The sequence below is a fragment of the Contarinia nasturtii genome, unplaced genomic scaffold (assembly GCF_009176525.2).
Source record: "Contarinia nasturtii isolate CC-2019 unplaced genomic scaffold, AAFC_CNas_1.1 Cnas_scaffold_695, whole genome shotgun sequence".
In the NCBI taxonomy this organism is placed as follows: Eukaryota; Metazoa; Arthropoda; class Insecta; order Diptera; family Cecidomyiidae; genus Contarinia; species Contarinia nasturtii.
Genome location: NW_022198046.1, coordinates 2,680,859 through 2,703,687, shown reverse-complemented (window position 1 = coordinate 2,703,687; position 22,829 = coordinate 2,680,859). Strand labels below are relative to the sequence as shown.

The 22,829-nt window shown below is 33.9% G+C and overlaps 2 protein-coding genes across 2 annotated transcripts in view; both read left to right on the top strand.

Moving 5' to 3' along the window:
• Positions 1-1,845: 1,845 nt before the first annotated feature.
• Positions 1,846-3,339, top strand: LOC116340550 (pickpocket protein 28-like). The gene is made up of 4 exons (XM_031767102.1): positions 1,846-2,105; positions 2,173-2,678; positions 2,740-2,944; positions 3,051-3,339. Exons 1-4 carry the CDS (start codon positions 1,846-1,848, stop codon positions 3,337-3,339), a joined length of 1,260 nt encoding a protein of 419 aa, XP_031622962.1.
• Positions 3,340-8,717: 5,378 nt separating this feature from the next.
• The window catches only part of LOC116340549 (pickpocket protein 28-like), a 21,953-nt gene continuing 7,841 nt past the window's right edge, over positions 8,718-22,829 (top strand). Inside the window, exons 1-4 of the mRNA XM_031767101.1 lie at positions 8,718-8,923; positions 8,992-9,240; positions 9,315-9,754; positions 9,818-9,970. Coding sequence (XP_031622961.1) covers positions 8,718-8,923; positions 8,992-9,240; positions 9,315-9,754; positions 9,818-9,970 — 1,048 coding nt within the window. The remainder of the gene's footprint in view (positions 8,924-8,991; positions 9,241-9,314; positions 9,755-9,817; positions 9,971-22,829) is intronic.

Below are 22,829 nucleotides of genomic sequence, written 5' to 3'. Positions count from 1 at the left end.
GTCTTTTTCTGCATAAATTGTATTAAATTTACATTGTATTGACTCCAATAGCATAGGTTCTGACATAGGCTTGCCAAGGTAATCGGCGAAAAAATTTGAGGGGACTTTCACATTTCAGCAAAAATCCTACCAAAAAGACCTTTGCAAGGGCACGCAAATAGTATGAAATCGGCGCTCGAGGAGGGGTTATACGTGGCCTGCGTGTCCTTGTCAGAATCTATGTCCATTAGGTAAGGGAATAGATATTAAAATACATTAAGAGGGAGAAAGTATGATCATCAAAAATCAATAACTGATTCGCTAAGAATAAGAAGTGAATAGCGTCTAAAATGCTTGTTTTTATAACTTATTGATTGGAAATATTCGAGCAGTGACTTTGTTTTAGCTTCAGATTTTGATAAACCTTAAACTTTGCCAAAGAAAATCTTTTATCACTCATTTACTGAAAGATATAATTTCGGAGCGTGGTCATTGTCGAATCAATTTTTCTGAAATCCAATTAGCCAAAATTATATCATACATAAAAAACTGTTCTTGTACAATTTTGAAAGATGAAAATATTCAAATCGATTTCAATGGTAAATATTTTGACGTTTTCGTCTATAAACGTTTTTTTCTCTTCAAAATCTGGTAAATTTCTTCAATTTATCGACTTTTCGTAGCTAAATATCATATCATTGAATAGAGTTTGGTAATCCTGGACATAAAATTATAATGAAATTATGATCGAATATGGTTGTCTGTACTTTGGGCAGAGAATAAGGAAGGAAAAGAAGAAATATTTTTGGAAAATCATGGTCTTTAATTCACCTTTAAAGAAAATATGTTCGTTCGTATTGAGATATGCATTCATATGGTTTTTTCCTTATTAATTAACCTTCTTAAAATGAATAGAACATAACAATGTTACCCATAAAAAGTTGTATTTCTATTCGAATGTTTTCGAACGAAGTTGTTGGCACTAATAAGTAAAAATGGTCGCATATATAAATTACATTTAATTTTGGTAGGTTTATTATCAATTCTTCGAATATAAACAAATATGTACGAACTTTCATTAAATAGCATTACAAATCAATATAACAGTGTGTATAAATACGCAAAATTGAATGAAAAGTATTAGAATGACTTTGAAAGTCAGTAACAACAAGTGATACTGTGAATTTTTATCCCTAAATAATCAGATACCTCAACATTTTGATGATGTTTAGACCAAAACTGGTTTCTTTGCTCATCGTACCATCTTCTGGCCATGTGAATCTACATACATCCGCTACATCGAAAGCAAAGAAAGTGTTGACTGTAATTTTTTCGTAAACTGTGAAAATTAGATTCATAAATAGTAATATGTCGATTTCAGGCTATCTGGAAATCCATTGAAGACTTTTGCACAAATAGTGGCATACATGTCTTAAAATATTTTGCTGATAGAAATCGTCGTTGGTTTGAAAGGTTCTCCCGCTATTATAATCTTCATTCAAACATTGAATGTTGAAATATTTCTAATTTTTCCTAAACAGAATTTGGTGGTTGTCTACAGTAGTTATGTCGTTGAGTTTTTGTGCTTATTTGATGACAGATCTTTGGCAAAGGCGCGTCCATCATCCGGTGACTATATTATTTGATGATAAATATTCGTCGATTGGATCGATTCCATTTCCAGCGATAACTATTTGTCCATCGAATCGAATATCAGTCAAAAAACTAAATTTGTCCGATTTCTATGAGAAATACCATGACAATTGGCCGGATTCATTTGAAAACGCAACTATTGATGAGTTACAAAATTGATATTCAATCCAAAAGAAATTCATTTTAAAATATATCACTTCTTTTCGTTATAGGATGAGTAGGCTAAGCGGTACGCTTCATATGTGTGAATATCGATTTCGCGATATGTTTAAATTCAATGAAAGCAATATATCCGATGGAAAAACAACGTTTGAACGTGTGGATGATATTAGATTCGGCAGATTAGATGTGTTGCGATCATGCAGTTGGGCTGGTGAGGATATTGACTGTCGAGCATTCAAACCCGTTATGACTGAACGTGGCGCATGTTTCTCATTCAATGTATTGAATTCAAAGAAAATTTACAGTAATATGTAAGTTAATAACTCATAAGTATGGCTAATTTTTTTTGTAATTTTAAATTAAAACTTGCATAATTAGAACATCACCTGAAATACTCACAATCGATGGCAATCCAGATGAAGACGATTGGAGTATGGAACAGGAGTTAGAAAGGCTTTTGCATTCGCACGAAGAGAAAAAAAATCGTCCGAATTATCCGTATCATCTTGTAACGTTGGACGATTTTGACAGCTTAGACGTTGAACTGAGCTCCGATCCGGTTGATTGGTATTGGAATTATAAATGTGAATATTCCGATACAAGAAGTTTCAAGGTATTTCTTCATCGATCCGATGAAATAAAAGAAGCATTTTATAAACCATTTGAAATTGAGGTTGGGAAAAAAGTGATCGTTTCGATTACGCCCAATGTTATAGTCACATCAAAAAATCTAGAAGTATATAGCAGTCAAATACGACGATGTTACTATAATTCGGAGCGTAAATTGAAGTATTTTCAAATCTATACGAAAAGCAACTGTGAATTTGAGTGCTTTGTCAATTTCACAATAGCCAAATGTGGATGTGCTAAATTTTCAATGCCACGTAAGCCAATAGCGATGATAAACAAAAGATAGAAAATAATATTTACAATATATTCTTGAAGGTGAGAGAGATACGCGTGTGTGTGATGTGTACGAAATGGATTGTTATGCACAAGCACTGTCCGTACATCGTGGGGGTTTAAAGAATAACAAGGACACTGATGCCGCCGATTTTCGAGAAAAATGCAATTGTATCTCACCTTGTGCAGATATTCAATATATACCACAAAGCAACGATCTTAAATACGTGGGACAGAAAATTATTAGGTAAATGTTGGCTAAAATCGAAAATTGATTTTTTTTCGCAGATAGTGAAACCGAGCAACAAAAATAGTAATTGTTCTGAAAGAATATGTTCAAACTTTTTTTTTAGTAATGACTCGCGAACCATTTTATCACTGTCATTCAAAAAGCGTAAATTTCTTGTGCTAAGAAAAGATGAGGCATCTTCAATAACTAATAGACTTGCCACTTGTGGTGGAATATTGGGTCTGTTTATGGGCATCTCGTTGCTTAGCCTCATTGAAATGATCGTGTACTGTGTAGTTCAGTTTGCAAAAAAACTTACCGTACCAAAGAAAACACATCTGAATCTAAGACAAAAACGACTCGCTCTTCAACAGCACTATATCGATGCTTTTTCATCTATGGACGAAAAATAATAATAATTTATTGTATAATTAATCAAAATATATTTGCACTTCATCAATACTACAAAAAAATTGTTTTTTAATCGTATTTTAAGTAGGTCGATTAATCAAAAGACCATTGTCGTAGTGGGTATCATTTGATATTGGTAATGGATCAGTATCGCGTATTAAATGATCATAAATTACTGTCAGTTCTAGAATTTCTGCATAAATCGGTTCATCAGATGTTGTCAAATCACCTTCATCTGGAACATCTGTTAGGTCAGAAAGCGTTACAGAGTCTTCTCGATTATCATGTATCCTTTCTCTTGTTCTCTTGTATGATTGTCGAAAAAATAAAATCAGTGCAATTCCTCCGATACCAAGAATTGCTCCAATCAAACCAACTATCAGATCCAAATAATTTGGCTCATGTTTTGTGCGACATATTTTATATTTCTGATACATTTCGTTGCCAATGAAGTCCAAGTTTGGCCACTTTGCTTTAAAACTTTCCAAGTATTCGCATGAAATTCGATTTTTTGAAATGCCTAGAGTTCTTAGCCACGAAAAACGTGATGGAACGATGTCTTCTAATTCAGTCAAATTATTTCCTTCCAAATCAAGTATTTTCAGACATTCAAAGAAATAGTTTGTTACATTTTCCGACAATGGAGAGGGAAATATGACTCTTTGGATGTTATTGTTAGAAATGTTAAGCAGTAATTCTCCTGGTCTAACGTAGACATAATCATTCACATTCTTCTTGAAAAGTGTTAAATTCAATGAAGCATTTGTACTTTTCATAGGATTTCTTGACAAATCAAGAGTTTCTATGGAGGGACTGAACAATTTTATCAATTCTTCCAAATTTTGTCCAATATTACAAGCAGCGGCAAAGAAGTGCATTAATTTATATAAAGTCGGTGAAAACGATGTAAAGTTTAAATTTTCTAAACTGTTATTAGATACATCTAGCGTGATAAGCTGAAGATTCCCGAATTTCACAGGATCCAAATTATATGCAGATAAACTGGCATTTTTCACGTATAAATTTTGCAAATCCACGAAATTTTCGACAACCATTTTAATGTTTGCTGCAACAACATTATCAGATAGATCCAGTGTTTCAATCGATGGATTCAAATGTTGAAAAATTTGTGGTATGTTGTTTAGCTGATTGCCCGCAACAAAAAATTCATTCAAACGCGATAAATTCTTTAAAATCTGAGTATTTTTTAAATGTTTCAAATTGTTGTATGAAATATCCAAGGTCCAAAGGTCCGTCTGATTTTCCAGTACAGCAAAATCAAAATCTCCCAAATTCGTATTGGCCAAGTATAAACTATCTAGTTTGACGAATTGTTGAAAAGTAGTTACATTCACATTTCCTATGAAATTCCCCGTTAAGTCAAGTTTGAAAATATTCGAAGTTAAACACTGGAACATATCTAAAATATTCTCAATCCGGTTGTTTTCAAAAATAGTCAACGTTTCAAAACTTTGCTTGTTGCAATGCAATTCAATGATTCCGGTTGGTCTTCGAAAAAAACCCTCTTTTTCACTGTTTACAGCAACATAGATTTGTTCACCAATTTTTCTTGAATGCGAAAACGAAGAATAGTCTTTCCAAGAAACATACACTTCACTTGCTTTTACCAATGGTACATTAGATAGTTTATTATTTGTTAAGTGCAATGTTTTTAATTTTTTACAGTTGTAAAACATATCATCAATTTTATTGTGAAGAAAATTATTACTAAGATTGATGTACTCCAAGTTGATTAACTTATCAAGTAATCTACTATCAAGGTGTTTTAAATGATTGGATGAAAAATCAATTTCTTTCATTTCGGTGGTGTTTGCAAAAAAATCCGACGGAATTTCGATCAAGACATTATGTGAAGCATTAAACATTTTTAAATGCTCATGTTCCAACGAAAATGACTCAAAAGATTTCAGTCCTGAAGATGAAATGTCCAATGAATACAAATATTTATAGTTTTTCAAGCAATTTTTTATATATGGGAGTTCACATTCACTAATTTTCAAGTGTGTCATGTCAGTCGAGTTTATGTTTGCATCAGGATAATTTAATGCTTTTGGAAATAGATATAAGCATTTTTCGTCGGGCACTTTTTTATCTGATATTTCGCAATGATACAAATGGAAATCGCCAATATTTTTATCAACGAATAGACACACAGAACTGATCCGCTGTGAATAAACTTGATAGAAAAATATTAAATGAAGAGTTAAATTGATCAATAGCTGCATCGAATGAAGTGAATTTATTTGTTTGAATTAAATATTAATCTACTTGTTTGACTTTTGTTTTCGTAATTAAATCAATTTCGGAATATTTATTGAACAACAAAATAAAAGCAACACAGAGGGATAATCTACACTAATACACTTATCTGTAATTTTTTTGACATTTTACGCATTCTGTAAAATCAATACAGAGCAGACATTATATTAAGATAATTTCAGGCAGCTGACTCAGCTCAGGAAGCTAACGTCAGCCACTCAAATGGAGTGAAAACGGAGTATGGTTTCACACTCAATTTCATATTTGCTTGATATCCTTGAGCTCTTTCAGCTGGCTGAAAATATCTCAATATAATGTCTGATACAGAGACACTATACAGAATTTATATAATTTGCTTATGGTTTCTATGTCAGTGCAGCTCGGATGTTTGCAGACAATATATTAAACCAACCGGTCAGCTGAACTGTCAGTACGTTAGCCAGCAAAATGGGCTGAAACAATATAAGTTATTGTTATCATGATCAATAATAAAAAGTTATAAAAACAATAGAAGTGATTCATAATTATAACAATAACTTTTATTATTATTATTTATGGATTTTTGGGTCTACTTTGATAAGCCTTTTATTGTTTTAGCACATGTAACTGGCTAGTTAGTTCAATATATTGTCTGGATGTTTGACAGATGCGTTGATAGATGAATCAATAGTAAATTATACAGATTGTGTATACTGTCAATGCATGTGTCTATGTATTGGATTCTACAGAATACGTAAAATGTCAAAAATCAGACAGATTCTGTAAGTGTAGTACTGTAAAATGTTTATGTGTGAAGTATACGTTATTAAGTCTATCTTTATTGAGATAACGTTATTTGTACAATATATGAGGCGCCTTTTTTGTTGTAAAAAAATGAATATGCAAATACATATTGTTTAATGTTAAATATAATTGATTTCATTTAATCATATTTTACTTTTCCGCACACACATAGTGTGAAAGGGGAAAGTATTGTAATGGGTCAAAATTTACGACATCTCAAAAACATGTTTTCTGGACGTTTCTGAGGTCAGAGAACCCGAATCAGGCCGTTTTGAGCATGGTTGTTGTGGGTCTGTTCCACGTCGTACGTCGTACGTCGTACGTCGTACGTCGTACGTCGTACGTCGTACGTTGTCCGCCGTACGCAAAATTTGTCCATCGATTATCTCACCCCCCAGAAAAGTTATTTAAAATCTGACTTCACGGGATGATTGGGGGTCCCCAGGAATAGAAATCATCAGATTTTGAGCGACTTTGGTTGATGGAAAAAAATTCCATGCCTGGAGTGATACCTATGAAAAAGAGTCCAATTTTCGTCCAAAAGTCATACTTAATGTAGACTTAAACACTCAAAAATATGTATTGGGGGGTTTTTTGGCACGAGAAAACCGAATCCGACGTTAGTTTTGAGATACAATCAATTTTTAATACAGTTTCCTTGAAAAAATCACAAAAAATTTGGATTTTTGTATGGGAGCCATGCCTGTATGCTACCTTAATGACGTGAAACTTTGCACAGACTATTTTTTACACAAAAAAATAACATTCTGAAAATTTGAAGAGATTTCAATTAAAATAAGGGGTACCTCCCATACAAAATTTTCAATTGGCTCAAAAACGAATATTTTGTATGGGAGGTACTCTTGATTTTGGTTGAAATTTCTCCAAACCCTCCGAATGTTATTTGTGAAAAAAATAACCTGTGCAAAGTTTCACGCCATTAAGGTAGCATACAGACATGGCTCCCATACAAAAATCCAAATTTGTTGTGACTTTAGTTATGAAAAGTGTTTCAAAAATAATCTTTATGGCAAAATTAACGTCAGACATATTTTTATAGTATTTTGTTGGAAAATAGAATACTTTCAAATGTCGTACAAATGGGTTCATCATGAAAGTGTGAAAAATCTTTTCTTGGCTACTTCTGCTATTAAATTAAAGAATATTTCGTTGCCAAAGTTGAAAAATATTTTTTGGTCTCGAACTTTACGCCGCTTGAAAGACTTGAAGAATCGAGCAAATATTATTTTGAACTTTCTTAATAAAATACGCAACTACCACCGTGCGGAAAAGTTCGTCTTACTCCCGTAAGACTCTTTATTTTTTTTTTAATTTTAAGAATATTTATTATGCCTTATCTTATAAACATGTCATTTTTCGCGTTTGTGGACAACGTTTTGTAACATTGACCTAATGACTTATTCTCAATGATATGCCTACAAAGGAGTTGCCTTTCTATTTAAAATGTTAAAATTGATATTTCGTACAAGTTTTTGGTTCTAAAGTATTGCTGTTCTGACTGTAAGCTTAGGCAGTTCGGACATTAATATATGTACAAATGAAATGTCCCTTAATTAGCACAGTATGATTGAATACACTATTTGGACAAGTGTCACAAATCATTGGCATTGTATAATACGTTTATTTATGTTGATGGTCACTTGAATAGCGCAATTCCAAGGTTGACCTGCACAGGATAGTAGCTATTACGTAACCACATTTATATCTTGCTCACTCATTTAAATTGGATTTGATTATAAGAAATACCATTAAAAAGCATTACATGTGTAAAACTGATTATCCAATATGTAATAAATGGCTTCTTAGTGCACAAAATATTTCAGAACAGACTTAGAATTCACGCATGATCAAAGTGTAAAGCACATTAATGCTGATTCAAAAGTACAATTTTCACATAAATTCGTGATGAGAACTAATGAAGTGAAATCAAAACTAAGACCAAACATGGCCTCTGTGATCATTGTGTCATCACCAAACAATATGAATGGGCATCCACAGAGAACCAAATGGTTTTTTAAGCAAATTTGCGCTGTAATTTATTAAAAACTATTTGTATATGACATTTCAATAAATTAGAATGATTTTAGGCTATTTGGAAATCCATCGAAGACTTTTGTGCGAATAGCAACATTGGCGGCCTGAAATATTTTGCTGATAGAAGGCGTCGTTGGTTTGAAAGGTTTTTTTCTCTGATAATTCCAATTCGGATTAAATGTGGAAAGATTTCTCATTTTTCACAAACAGAATATGGTGGATTTCTTCAGTTGTTTTGTCATTCAGTTTTTGTGTCTATTTAATGGCTGACATATGGCAAAAGCGCGCACACCATCCGGTAACTGTAACCTTTGATGACAAACATACGACGGTTGCATCGATTCCCTTTCCAGCGGTAACTATATGCCCATCAACCCGAGTTTCGATGAAAAAAATAAACTTGACCGATTTCTATGAGAAATACCATGACAATTGGCCGGATTCGTTTGAAAACGCAACTATTGAAGAGTTATAATATTATTATTTTAACATATCAGTTGAAAAATGTACTGTATTAATAATTTTTATTGTTGCAGAAAGAGTAGGCTAAGCGGCGCGCTTCACATGTGCAAATCTCCGTTGCGTGAATTATTTAAATTCAACGAAAGCAATATAGCCGATGGAAAAACCACTTTTCAACGTATAAGTGATATTAAATACAATAGCAGCGAAGTTTTTCGATCATGCTATTGGTCGGGTGCGCCTATTGATTGTGGTGAATTTAAATTTATTATGACTGAACGTGGACCATGCTATTCATTTAATGTGCTAAACTCGAACAAAATGTATACCAATATGTATGTTATGTCTAGTATTAATTGGGAATCAAACATTTAAACAAAATTGATATTATCATCAGAACATCACCAGAATTATTGACGATTGATGGTAATCCCGACGAAGGTGACTGGAGTATGGAACGTGAACTGAAAAATCTTCTTCATTCAAATGAAGAGGATGAATACCAACCGAAATATCCATATCATCATGTAACATTAGATGATTTTGATAGTCTAAGTTTAGAATTGTTTTCCAGTCCGTTCAATTGGATTTGGAATTATAAATGCGAACTTCCGATCACGAGGAGTTTAAAAGTATTTCTTCATCGTCCCGACGAAATAAAGGAGGCATTCGATCGGCCATTTGAAGTTGAAGTCGGGAAAAAAGTGATCGTCTCTATAACGCCCAATGTTATTGTCACATCCAAGTATCTACGAACGTACAGCAGTCAAACTCGGCGTTGTTTCTTTGAGTCGGAACGGAAATTAAAATTTTTCAACATCTATACAAAAAGTAACTGTAAGCCAATAGCGATGATAAACGAAAGATAGAAAATAATATTTAGAATATATATTCTTAAAGGTGAACATGAATGTTTGGCCAATTACACTATAACCGAATGTGGATGTGTCATATTTTCAATGCCACGTAAGATAAAAATTCTGAATATTGAAGAGAAAATGGAATTAAGGGGAAGAATCGTTAACTACTTTTTAAGGGGAGGAAAGCACACACGTTTGTGATGTATACGATATGACCTGTTATTCGCGAGCGCTGAGAAAACATCGCGGTGCTTATAAAAGTAATGATACATACGCAGCCGATTTTCGAGAGAGATGCAATTGTTTGTCATCATGTTCAGATATTCAATATACAATTGAAAGCATCAATTTGAGATATATGCAACACAGTGGATTGTTGCGGGAAAAAGAAAAGTTGGAATCAATTGCCAATTAAATAATAATGTTTAGCTGAAAACTTTTTTTTTACTTACTCATTTCAGTTTACAATCGGGAACATTTTTAACGATGTCATTTAAAACACGTAAATTTCAATTGCTTAAAAGAACCGAAGCGCTTACGGTTACAAATGGACTTGCCGCTTGTGGTGGATTGTTGGGTCTGTTTATGGGCATTTCATTACTCAGTCTCATTGAAATGATTGTGTATTGTGCAATTCGATTTGCAAACAAATTTACCGCTCTACGCACTCTTCGACAAAATCAGAACAACGTTTTTCCATTTGTTCATTGAATTAAATCATAAAAAAATGTATTGGATTTGGTTTGCACAATATTTTATTACAATCTATCAAATTAGTGGATAGTGTTGAAAATTTATTGCACCATGTAAGTTTCACACTAACACCAATTACATCAAATAAAGTGCTAAATGTTACAATGTTATTATTTATTGTGAATGCGTTAAAAACATTTTTAAGATTGTATTTAATTAATTGATTGCATCAATTAACAAATTCGTGCTTGATTAGTTCGCCTTGCCTGCGTTTGCGAATAAAAAACCTCAATTATAAATAAGATGGAAGCAAGGCACAAACCAATAAAATGAATAAAAAATGCAATTTGTAGATCGATCAATGATAATGACGCTTGATCAACTCTGGTCATTAATCGAGTGTAACGACGATGCGTTGTTATTGTGTATTCGATAAAATCATACCAAAATGTCACAATACCTCCTTTAATAAAAGAACAATTAAAGTTTTGATTATAAAAAAAAATGTCAAGATTAACAAGCACCTTCAAAAAGTCGTTGAACATGATTACTAAACAATGGCTGTAACGCCGATCCTCTCTTAACAATGTAAGCCATATAAATTGTTTGCAGGCATTCTTCTATAATATGGATGGGGGAGTAGGGTGGTTTTTTTTTGGTCATTTTTCGGAATTTGTTGGGCAAATATTTTTTTTGCGTCTATTAGACGTCAGAAACAACATACCGGTGTAATTTTTGGTTTTCGTCTCACCAGTAGGTAGCGCAAGAGCTATATCGATTCCATGGTGGAACCCTTATTTATCCCTTGGAACACTAGATTTTGTGAAAACATAATAACATCTTTTCTCAATCATATCGGTCCGAAATGAAGAGTAATCATCATTTATGACCAGAATTTAGGTTCTGGTGAAGTTTTAAGCGATTTGGATGAAAATAGAACTGTTTTTTCTTAAAATTTACGACTTTTTTTCGATTTTTCCTACCAAAAATTGGAGAATGTACTAAAGGTTATACACTTCGTTCAATTCACATGTTCAAAACTCACGGTGGAATTAGCCAAATTGCCCAAGGAAGAACTCCGGATGGTAATTGGTTTACTTACCGGGCACGCCAGGGTCAATTCTCATATGAGAAATCTAAATCTCAGAGACGACCCGGACTGTAGACTGTGTGGTGGAGAAGGGGAAACCACTGCCCACCTCATAGATAGATGTCCAATGTTGGATACCATACGGGCTGACTTCACGGGCTGGAGATCCTACCCTTTGATTCATGCACCGAGTGTATTCAAATTGGTAACGTTTTTCAAACGGGCATGCGATGACAATCCATGCCTTAGAAACATTTTTGGATAAAAGACTATTCTCGTGTATTCAATACACACACGGGCGTCTTGCAATAAGTTATGAAACTTGAGCAACGAGTAACTATATTTAAATCTACTGTTTAAATAGGACACTCCCCGTTTTAATCCAATAATCCAATAATCCAATAAAAGGTAATACACATCTCCATAAATTGATGTGTATTGAAGCTGGAATGCTTTTCAACCAAAAATAATTGATTATACCTCTGGTATACAATCATTTGGACATTCCATATAGGTCGAAGACTGATATTTTTATTGAAAATTGGGAAATATAGAAATATGGTCGAATCGGTTCGAATGATCACTTTTTGGTTACCTTACAAAGTTACCTAAACTGACTTTCCGAAGTATTCCAATCACCGAGTTTGTCCATTTTGAGCTTACAAACAATTTCCATGCCATTTAAAAGCATTCCAAATTCCAAAAAATAAAGAGGCTTACGTACGCAAGCTGACTTTTCCGCATGGAACCGACATTTTGGGAATAAACAGAAATGATGGTCTATGTATGGTTGCAGTAACTTAAATTACCGTGAAAACTTGTGAATATTATTTTCTTATCAAAATAAATAATCATACTAAGTCTAAAGAAATTTCAATCCAAAAAATAGCCTGTTCAAAGTTTCACATCATTACAGTACCACAAAGGCAAGTCTATCATACAAAAATGATTTTTTTTTTCGATTTTTGTATGAAAAGTCTGTGAAAAATTGATTGCATCTTAAAACTAACATCAGATTCGGGTTTCTCGTGCTAAAAAACCCCCACTACACAGTCTTTCAGCGTTCAAATTGAAAGAATATCATTTTAAGGCATTTTTCTCATAAGTGCCTCTTCACAGTCTAAGTTTTACATCGATCAATCAATGTCGTTGAAAATTTGACCAGATCTATTCCTCGTAACGCCCAATCATCCCGTAAAGTCAGATTATGAATTTCATGTCTGAGCACGAAACCATCGTGTCACCAAAATGGTTGAAAAATGATCAAAAAAGTAAAATGTATGGATTGTGTCCATTCGGACCCAAAAAAATTACACCGGTCAACAGATATTGCTCAAAAACTAATCAGCACGTCTCCTAGTAGTCCCAAATCATCCTGCAAAGTCAGAATTTGAATTGAGTTTTTGGAAAAAGATTTATCGAGTTAACAAATTTTGGCAACACGCCACAGGACACAGGACACAGGACACATCACACACAGCGACGCACATTAATATGCCCCAAAATCATCTCCAATCGTGTTTTCTACATTAAATATGCATAGAAAACATGTTTTGGGATGACTTTAATTTTTTGGCCTAATACAATACCTTCCCTACACTAGGTGTGCGGAAAAGTAAAAGGCATGTGGCTAAGAATATACGTTCGATTTTTCCATACGGTAATTTTCTCTTCGGTCCCGATACCATAACAAACCACATATTAATGAAAACTCTACCCAATGAGCTGCTCTGTTTGCGTGTTTTTACTTGTATCCGTCTTTCTACTGGGTCTCTATCGAAATGTTGTTTTTTTAAATCATATATAAATTGTTTAAACATTGCATGGAATGACTAAGTATGAAACAAAATTCAAAAAAAAAAAAAAAAACATTAACTTTCCAATGAAAAGAAATGTATGCCATTCAGGCTATGCAACTCAATATACAATAGTTATACTAAGTACGAAACAATATTCCAAAACAAATAAAAAACACTAACTTTCCAATGAAATGAAATGTATGCCATTTAGATCAAATATAAAACACCAATGAATGAAACCAAATGAAATGTACGCTAAATACAAATAATAAAAACTTTCCGTTGAAATAAAATCTACGTTCATAAAAATAGCAGCAGTTTTATGAAAATTATACATTTCAGATACATATATGGTTTCATATGGTAAAAAGTTTTTACTAAAAACAAAAAATTGTAAAGTTTTTGCGTCTTTACATTTTTGTCAATTTTAAACAGCAGCTCATCAATAGATTATCCCATAAGATAGTTAATTGATTTAACATATAAATGCAAAGGTTTGGTTCCGCTAAATCAAAATTATTTTCATTGACTCTATCAACACAGTTTTTTTTAAATCATTGTTTTAATTGATGAAAAGGCACACATTTTGATTCGCAATCAGTATTAAAAATGATCCATTCGTCATGTTGATTTTTTTCTTTATTTTCCATTTTTTTTTCGCTTTCAATTTATTTAACATTTTTTTATGGGCTTCTACTGAGAAATTTTGGTGGCCATTTTTGGCTTTTGACGTGTCTGTAAGATACTGCCGCAAATGGTAGCGTAGTTGATATGGCTAATTAAAGCTGACAGCACACCGGGCAATTTTTGTCTTTGACAGGCTTAGCTTTTTTGCATCCTTCTATTTTATAAAGATTATAGTGGCCACGATGCTCTGTGTTATACCCGCATATTTCGCAGATTTTTTACCGCTCTTATTTTTCCTTTGAATTGACGGTAATGCTAATGTCTGTTGTTCATCATGTACCGCTTCCACTATGCGATTTTGTACCAATTCAGTGTTGCAACACTTTGTGCGCGGCGCACATGAAGTTTTACTTGGCCATGTACGCTCCAGTTCATTATAACAGACAATATTCTGGATTTGGAACCCTTGTCGAGGCTCTTCATTGACCAAAATCTTTGGTGTAAGCTTGATACGATGCTGCTGGACCTGGATAAAATATATAGATGATTATAGTAAGTTTAAAATGAAGATTGGAACATCATATGACGACATATTTGACATTATGATTTTGAGTGGAGACAAACATTTATAAAAATGTAATTGATGGCTTACATTATTTAATTTTGTATCATCAACAGCAACGTTCTGTTTGCAATTTTCATGGAATGTAGGGACCAAATTATTAGAAAGCACGGGTTTACTTCCGAGTGTCGAGTCGACAGTCATTGTTCTGAATGACACTGTTGATGTATGAAACCCACTTCCGAATATGCTTGATTTGGTTGATGTTGCTGTTGTCGTTGACATAGCCTTCGAATTGATGACTGAGCTGGCATATTGAAAACTTTGTGACCCAAATGAGAATTTCGATTGTGACATCAAACCTCCAGATTCCTTTTTTGAACTATTGTATGTTTCTGTGCAAACTGTTGCAGTGTTGATTTTTGTTTGGATACCAACACTAATTAACTTTTTTTTTATGTGGAATGAGCAAAGCGCGACGATGACAAGCAACGTTGACAGTGGCGCCATGGTGCGGTTGCCAGCGAAACTAAAAATGGCACAAATTTCTATCGCCTAGATCAAAAAATGATACAAATTTGTGCCACCCAACATAAACAGTGGCAACCATAATGAAGTTGCTGCGTTGCCCAGCTGTGATTGTCGTCGTGCTTTTGGAATGAGACGATTTTTGAAGTGTAATTTGTTGTATTGCTTTTTTAATTGTTTATAATCGTTACTCTCTTTCCATCGACAAGAAAATTTAAAATAATTGTAATAGACGGTATTTTTTGCCAAATGTATATATATCTAATTTGATTTCATGTCGGCAACAAATCATTTAGTTATTGTTGCAGTTGTTGTTCGCATTTCAATCGTCTCCATTCAAGATCTTCCAGTCCAGCAAATCGATCGTAAAAGTTCAGTAAAGTTGATAAGTGTAAGGCAATTTGATGATGATTCGATTATATTTGAGTTGCATTTCAATGCTTAATTAGAATATTTAGAAAACGTACGCATTCACAGTAGTGATTTTCAATTAGACGAAAGAAAAAAAAATTTAATGAATCAGGCATAAAGTCATTTTTATTGGGTGTATCGATTAATTTCCGGAATTTTTTTGGTGAAAATGAATGCTTGACTTAAATAAAATTGAAAGAAAATGTCATTCAAAGTATTGTCCATCGCTAGCCACTACTTTTGTCCATATTTTAGTCAAAAGACGAAAATCGGGTCGAAATGATTCTTCGTCCTTTGAGGTTATGTATTCATCGACCCACTTTTTGAATATTCCATAAAAAGAGAGCTGCCAATCAGGCACACGACGTTTAATCAATCCAAGTGGGTACAATTCGGAAAGGGCAATGTCCATTGACTATGCGGTGGAGGAAAAGACGTTTCTCTCCAACTGCGTTTATCTTATTCTGGACCAGGTGTGCAAAAAGTCAGAAAAAAATTGCTCCTCAAAAATGGCCATTTTTTGATTTTGGAATTTTTTTCGTTTCTTTTACTTTCGAAATGGACTCAAATCGTCTAATTATTACTGGTAGAGACCATTTCTATCATTACAGATAAGTTTCAGCATTAGCGCCAATTACATATGTCACATTGATATCTGACAGGTGAAATATGCCTAAGCGATTATTGTGATATTTTTGTGCGAGTTTTTTTGTAGTTTTATTTATTTGTTTTATAATTATATATATGTTTATTCTTTAATAATTCTTTCTATCTATATCTACTGTGATATGGATAACGACGAATTAAGTAAACAATTGTTAAATGAATTTAATGCCACGATAAATACGAACGAAGAATCAAATTCCAATAACGAAAATAAGACATCATGAGCGAACAAACATAGCCATTTCAATAAGCATGGGCTTTTAATATTTGAATTGAAGGCTTGCGTTCCGGTTCTCGCTTAATATGGGTGCCAGAAGAAGAATGTATATATTATGCGAACGCAATCTGTAAAAAGCATAATGCTACTGCATATACTTGTTTTGATGAGGCATGTAAAGCACGCATTTTGGTTATGGCCGATGGTACCGCAGGTAAAGATATGCGCTCGCCAACTCATTCATCGCACGGATCTTTATATAGGGTGTATAAAGAAAGAACTTTATATACCTGGTTGAAGGAAAGATGCCGAACCGCTCCAGCGTCAGCAGTTATTCGGGATATTTACAACGAAGCGGTTATGAGGTAAGATTAACGATCGATATGTTAAAATTACGAACGATATTTTACTAATGAATTTTTTTCTTTATAGTTAGATGGAATCAAGACCAGAAATGTACCGGCCCATTCCCCCACAATTTTGAAATATATGAACGAACTTTAAGGGATCTACGACGGATGTCTCAATCTTCCAGTGCTTGGCTGCCTTTTTCATTATATGCACTCACAGAAAAATTTCCGGATATTTCAAACCCAGAAATCGGTTTAAATCACAGCGGAATGATTTCTGGGTTCAAAAGATCCGAAAATCCGAAAAACCGGATAACACTTAAATTTGAGACTTTCAATGAGACTTGAATCTGTATTTCAACGTTCAACTATCATTTTACGCATTTCTCTCACAGTTTATTTATATAAAGAAAACTGGAAAAATCTTCAAATCGATTTTTCTCGCTTTTCCGATGGGAAATCGAGAAAAATAACGAAAATTTGGTACCCCCATTGGGGGTACCCTATACCACGAGTGCTCAACTTCTAGAACATTTTGGGTCAGGTCAGATCCACCTATTCCACAAGATTCATGTCCAGATAATTTCTCCTCGCTCACTATCATACGATATCATATGGGAATATTATGAGAAGTGAACGGGATGATATTATGAGTAGTGGATCTTGTGGAGTAGGTGGATCCGACCTGACCCAAAATGGGTCAAGACCGACTTCCAGCTCATGTCATCCCGTTTACTTCTCATAATATTCCCATATGATATCGTATGAGAGTGAGCGAGGAGAAATGATCTGGACATGAATCTTGTGGAATAGGTGGATCCGACCTGACCCAAAATGTTCTAGAAGTTGAGCACTCGTGGTCCACTCCCTTTATAGGGCCCCAATGGGGGTACCAAATTTCCGTTATTTTTCTCGATTTCCCATCGCAAAAGCGAGAAAAATCGATTTGAAGATTTTTCCAGTTTTCATGTTTAGTGAACGCTGAAATACAGATTCAAGTCTCACTGAAAGTCTCAAATTTAAGTCTTATCCGATTTTTCGGTTTTTCGGTTAATTTAAACCCAGAAATCATTCCGCTGTGATTTAAACCGATTTCTGGGTTCAAAATATCCGGATTTCTGTGAGCAGGCTCTCGTTCGAAAAATGAAATCGTTTACGTCGTTACATGAATTAATCCGAACGAATGATGATGCAAAATTCTTATTTCGAAAATTTCAATCTCTGGCACTCCTGCCCGCAGATTTAATTAAAGATGGATTCATTTTACTCTTGCGTGAAGCCTTAGACAGAAACGATTTCATTTTTCGTTCCTTTAGAAGGAACTAGGGATTAATTCCGGAGATAATTACGACAGAAACAACGAAAAGGTATATTTTATAAAATGTGAAAACAATTCATTTTAATTGAATTCAAATGAAAAATCGATGAGCTCAAAAAAAATTAAAATTACACAAATCCCGATTTCACGTTGCACTGATGCCAAGATAAAGATGCAAGATTGAAGGATGCAAATCAGTTACAAAAACACCATACAATATGAGAACACATTATTCAGATATACATAACATCGTATTGGATTTGGAAGAAATCAAAGCGAAGCTTTATGACCCGGAAAAAAGTACACCCGAACGTAAGAATATTGGACTCCAGAATTTCTTATTTATTTCTGATTTTTGTTGTTATTTTCAATTGTTTGTATATTTTTTGCCAAACCGATTATATGCGAAAATTGCCTCGTTTTTAAATGTATATTTTTTCTTCGTTTCAGTATAAAAAGCGATGGAAAAGAAACATGACCATAAAGTGTATCGTCCAACAGTATCATGTCAGTTTTGTAAAAAGACTGGAAAAACTTATGAAGGTAATGGTAATTTGTACAAACATCAAAGGAAATATCATCCCAAGCAATTTGCCAAATGGGCGGTAAAAAATGGTGTGGCTATTGGTGGTCGAACAAAATTTATTGGTGTATCGATTAATTTCTGGAATCTGATAACAGATGTCACCACTTGCTTGTGCTTGTAGTATATCAATGACATATACGTCATTTGAAAGACCTATTCAAATACTGTCAAAATCAGTGAAAAGTGTATCATTTGTTTGTGTGCATCATATTTTTCTTCAACGATGGAAAATTTTGAAAGTTGGAGAAAAAACCATAATTCGCGGGGGGCAAAAATGATAATGCCACAAAATGGATAAAAATGTTATACGAGCACAGTCTTGTCACTGATAGTGTAGAATGGACCCTTCTCAATAGCTTATAGCAAAAAAGAAAAAAATCGATTCAATCCAACCATAAAAAATCGGCTGGGGGCAACTACCCCCCAATTTTGGGGTCTTTTTCAATATTCGGTCCAATCGAAAAGATACTGTGCATCAAAAAATGCTGAAATTTATCTGTAATGATAGAAATGGTCTCTACCAATAATAATTAGTCGATTTGAGTCCATTTCGAAAGTAAAAGAAACGAAAAAAATTCCAAAATCAAAAAATGGCCATTTTTGAGGAGCACATTTTCTCTGACTTTTTGCACACCTGGTCCAGAATAAGATAAACGCAGTTGGAAAGAAACGTCTTTTCTTCCCCCGCATGGTCAATGGACATTGCCCTTTCCAAATTGTACCCACTTGGATTGATTAAACGTCGTGTGCCTGATTGGCAGCTCTCTATTTATGGAATAGTCAAAAAATGGGTCGATGAATACATAACCTCAAAGGACGAAGAATCATTTCGACCCGATTTTCGTCTTTTGACTAAAATATGGACAAAAGTAGTGGCTAGCGATGGACAATACTTTGAATGACATTTTCTTTCAATTTTATTTAAGTCAAGCATTCATTTTCACCAAAAAAATTCCGGAAATTAATCGATACACCCAATAAGTTAACTTGATTCTGTTCTTATTTTGTTTATCAATATCATGTCTTAATTCTAGAAACCCAAACGATTTATAACATATGAGTAAAAAGTCTTTGGAATAAATTCAGGCGTTTATTGCGATACATAAACAAAAATAAAAATGTCAACCAATGCACGTAGGAGACTTAACGGGACTCCTACTCTACTTTCAAACACAATTTGCTCAAAAATTTCCATATATGATGACGTACAAATTGGATTTACGAAAAAGTGTCTCAAATGGTTTTGGCGAGCTAAGTTCAAAACAAATTGTGCATGTGTCTAAAGATGAACCAATCTGTCTACGAACCATGTATCGTGTTTCATGGACTTAATATGAATATAAAGATTCTAAAGAATGCAAAAATACGGTCGTATTCCCAATTTAAATGCTCAAACCCTTCAAAATTGTCATTAAGTACCGACAACCGGGTTGGTCAAGCAAAAATTCATTTTTGGTGATTTTTATGGTTACAGCACAACCAAATTTGTACCAAAACAATTGATTTAGACACGATCATTAGTAATCAGCAAAATAAGTTAAGAAAAAATTCCAAAGGGTCTCAATAGTTTGGTGTTTACTTCACCTCATAGCATGTTGCACTGAAAAATTCATCATTTTGCATAGAGAAACATCATCGCTATATCGAACCATGAATCAAGTGCAAGTGGTTTCTTTTGAATTGATTATGTTAAGGCACTACTATATAAGGCTAGAGACGTCGACAAACCGAACTTTGATAAACGGGTGTATGTATGGTAGGATCTTCTTTGGAAGGTGTTTTAGATCCATTATTCGAGAATTTGGTGCTGAAACGTAAGGTAAAACCTCCATTACATGCTCCATTATCAACCAATTATTGTTGAAATCGATGGAATTCATTGAGAAAAATCGATAACAATGGTCCGTTCAGTGTAAAGTGAATGTGCTATTCGATAGCCCATGAATAAAGGTTTATACCAATAAAAACCAATTTAATATTGTATGTTTGTTGTTCCAATGGCAACGTCTGAATTTATTCCAAAGACTTTTTACTCATATGTTAAATAAAAATTAGCCCATTTTTAAGTCAAGCCTATACTAATTTCTTTTCTTTCTTTTTAGTGGATAAAAAGAAGGTTGTTACCATCAAGCGAGGTCATCCATCGTTCAAAAGTACTGAAAAATCACAAACTAAATACACAACAGTCCGAAGAATATAGTCCGCCCACTGATAATAATCGAGTATTATGATAATCATAATACCAGTATTGGGATCAATTGTAATACTCATGATTGCAAGTATTAGCATTGTTTTGAATACGCACTCATTTTACAATAGAATTAAAAATATGGAATTTCATAATTTCTTCGTGCAAATTTGAAAAACATTCGTAAATCTATCTTCTCATTCCGTGATCCTTTTAACTTAAATAATTTCATTTATTCAGTTAAAACCAAATTTATTATGATTTTGTGTTCAAATCTACAGCTAGTGACTAATATGGCAACTTTTTTTTTCATCTCATGTTTAGATTTTTATTCAATTGTGTAATGCACAATAACAGACAGTTAACAAGGTATGAACCAGTAAATTGCATTAGAATTTAAAATAAATATTTTCTACATTTCAAATAATACTTCTTCATAATATAAATATTTGTTTCACTTCAAAACATAAAAGTGTTGCCACGTGTCATTCCTTGAAATACCAAAAGCTAATGACTGTCACTGACAATTAAAAATGGCTGACATTTCACTTTAACTACGTAGATTGCTCCATAATTTTTTTTAAAATGGTACTTATAGTGTTGCCCGATGTAAACCATTGTCATATTCGTAAAGTTTGATGTTTTGGTATGTATTCGTGCCCTGAACCTTTTGTCGTACGAACGCTATTTGTATTGTTTACAGTGACTGGTAAACTGCGACTCAACAAAAAAATGAATTTTACACGTGAAGATTTTCGTAAAATGATTTACTACGATTTTCGAAGTAAATTATCTCAACAACAGTGTTTCGATCGACTTCATTTGGCCTTTGGCAATGAAGCACCAACCCTTCAGACAATTTATAACTGGTACCGAGAATTCCGTTGCGGTCGTAGTTCGCTCAAAGACGAGTTTCATACAGGTCGTCCAAAATCGGCTGTTGTGCCACAAAACATCGATGCTGTCAGAAAACTGATTATGGAAGATCGTCATGTGACCTACCGTGAGATTGAGGCATCTTTGGGCATTTCATCCCACAGCATACATACAATTTTGCATGAACATTTAGCCGTAAAAAAGATTTGCTCTCGTTGGATCCCACATAAATTGACCGATGAACAAAAAATGGCTCGTGTGAGTTGGTGTAAAGAAATGCTCAAGAAATTCAATCGTGGTGCTTCAAAAGACGTTAATAAAATCGTCACTGGTGACGAATCGTGGATATATGCCTATGAGCCCGAAACGAAACAGCAGTCGACTGTATGGGTCTTCCAAAATGAAGATAACCCAACGAAAGTTGTTCGAGCAAGAAGCACTTCGAAGCGAATGGTCGCCTGTTTTTTCGGGAGAAGTGGTCATGTGGCAACCGTTCCACTAGAGGATCGTAAGACCGTCAATTCTGATTGGTATACCACCATTTGTTTGCCCGAAGTGTTTGGTGAAATAAGAAAAAACAACCACCGTCGCAAAATAATTCTTCATCACGATAATGCGAGCTCTCACACATCTTTTCAAACTACTCGATTTTTGACCGGTCAAAACATCGAACTGATGGGTCATCCACCGTACAGTCCTGACCTGGCACCCAATGACTTTTTTTTGTTCCCAAGCGTGAAGAAAAAACTACGTGGTCAACGATTTTCGACACCAGAAGAAGCAGTTGAAGCGTTCAAAACACACGTTTTGGAGATATCAGTTTCGGAGTGGCACGAATGCTATGACAAATGGTTTCATCGAATGCAAAAGTGTATCGATCATCTCGGGGAATATTTTGAAAAACAATAAAACCATTTTCGACAAAAAACAACTGTGTTATATATGTTTTTAAAAAAAATTATGGAGCAACCCTCGTATTTCTATCATAACGTGATGTGCTTATAAAGTGAAAATAAAATAAAATGCGCATTTTAACATTTTAGTTGTGAATATTTATGTCGGATTGAACCGAAGCCTGATCATGCCCGTAGCTAACAACACCTCTAATGCGTATTCCGAGTACTAATTGACGTTTGTGACA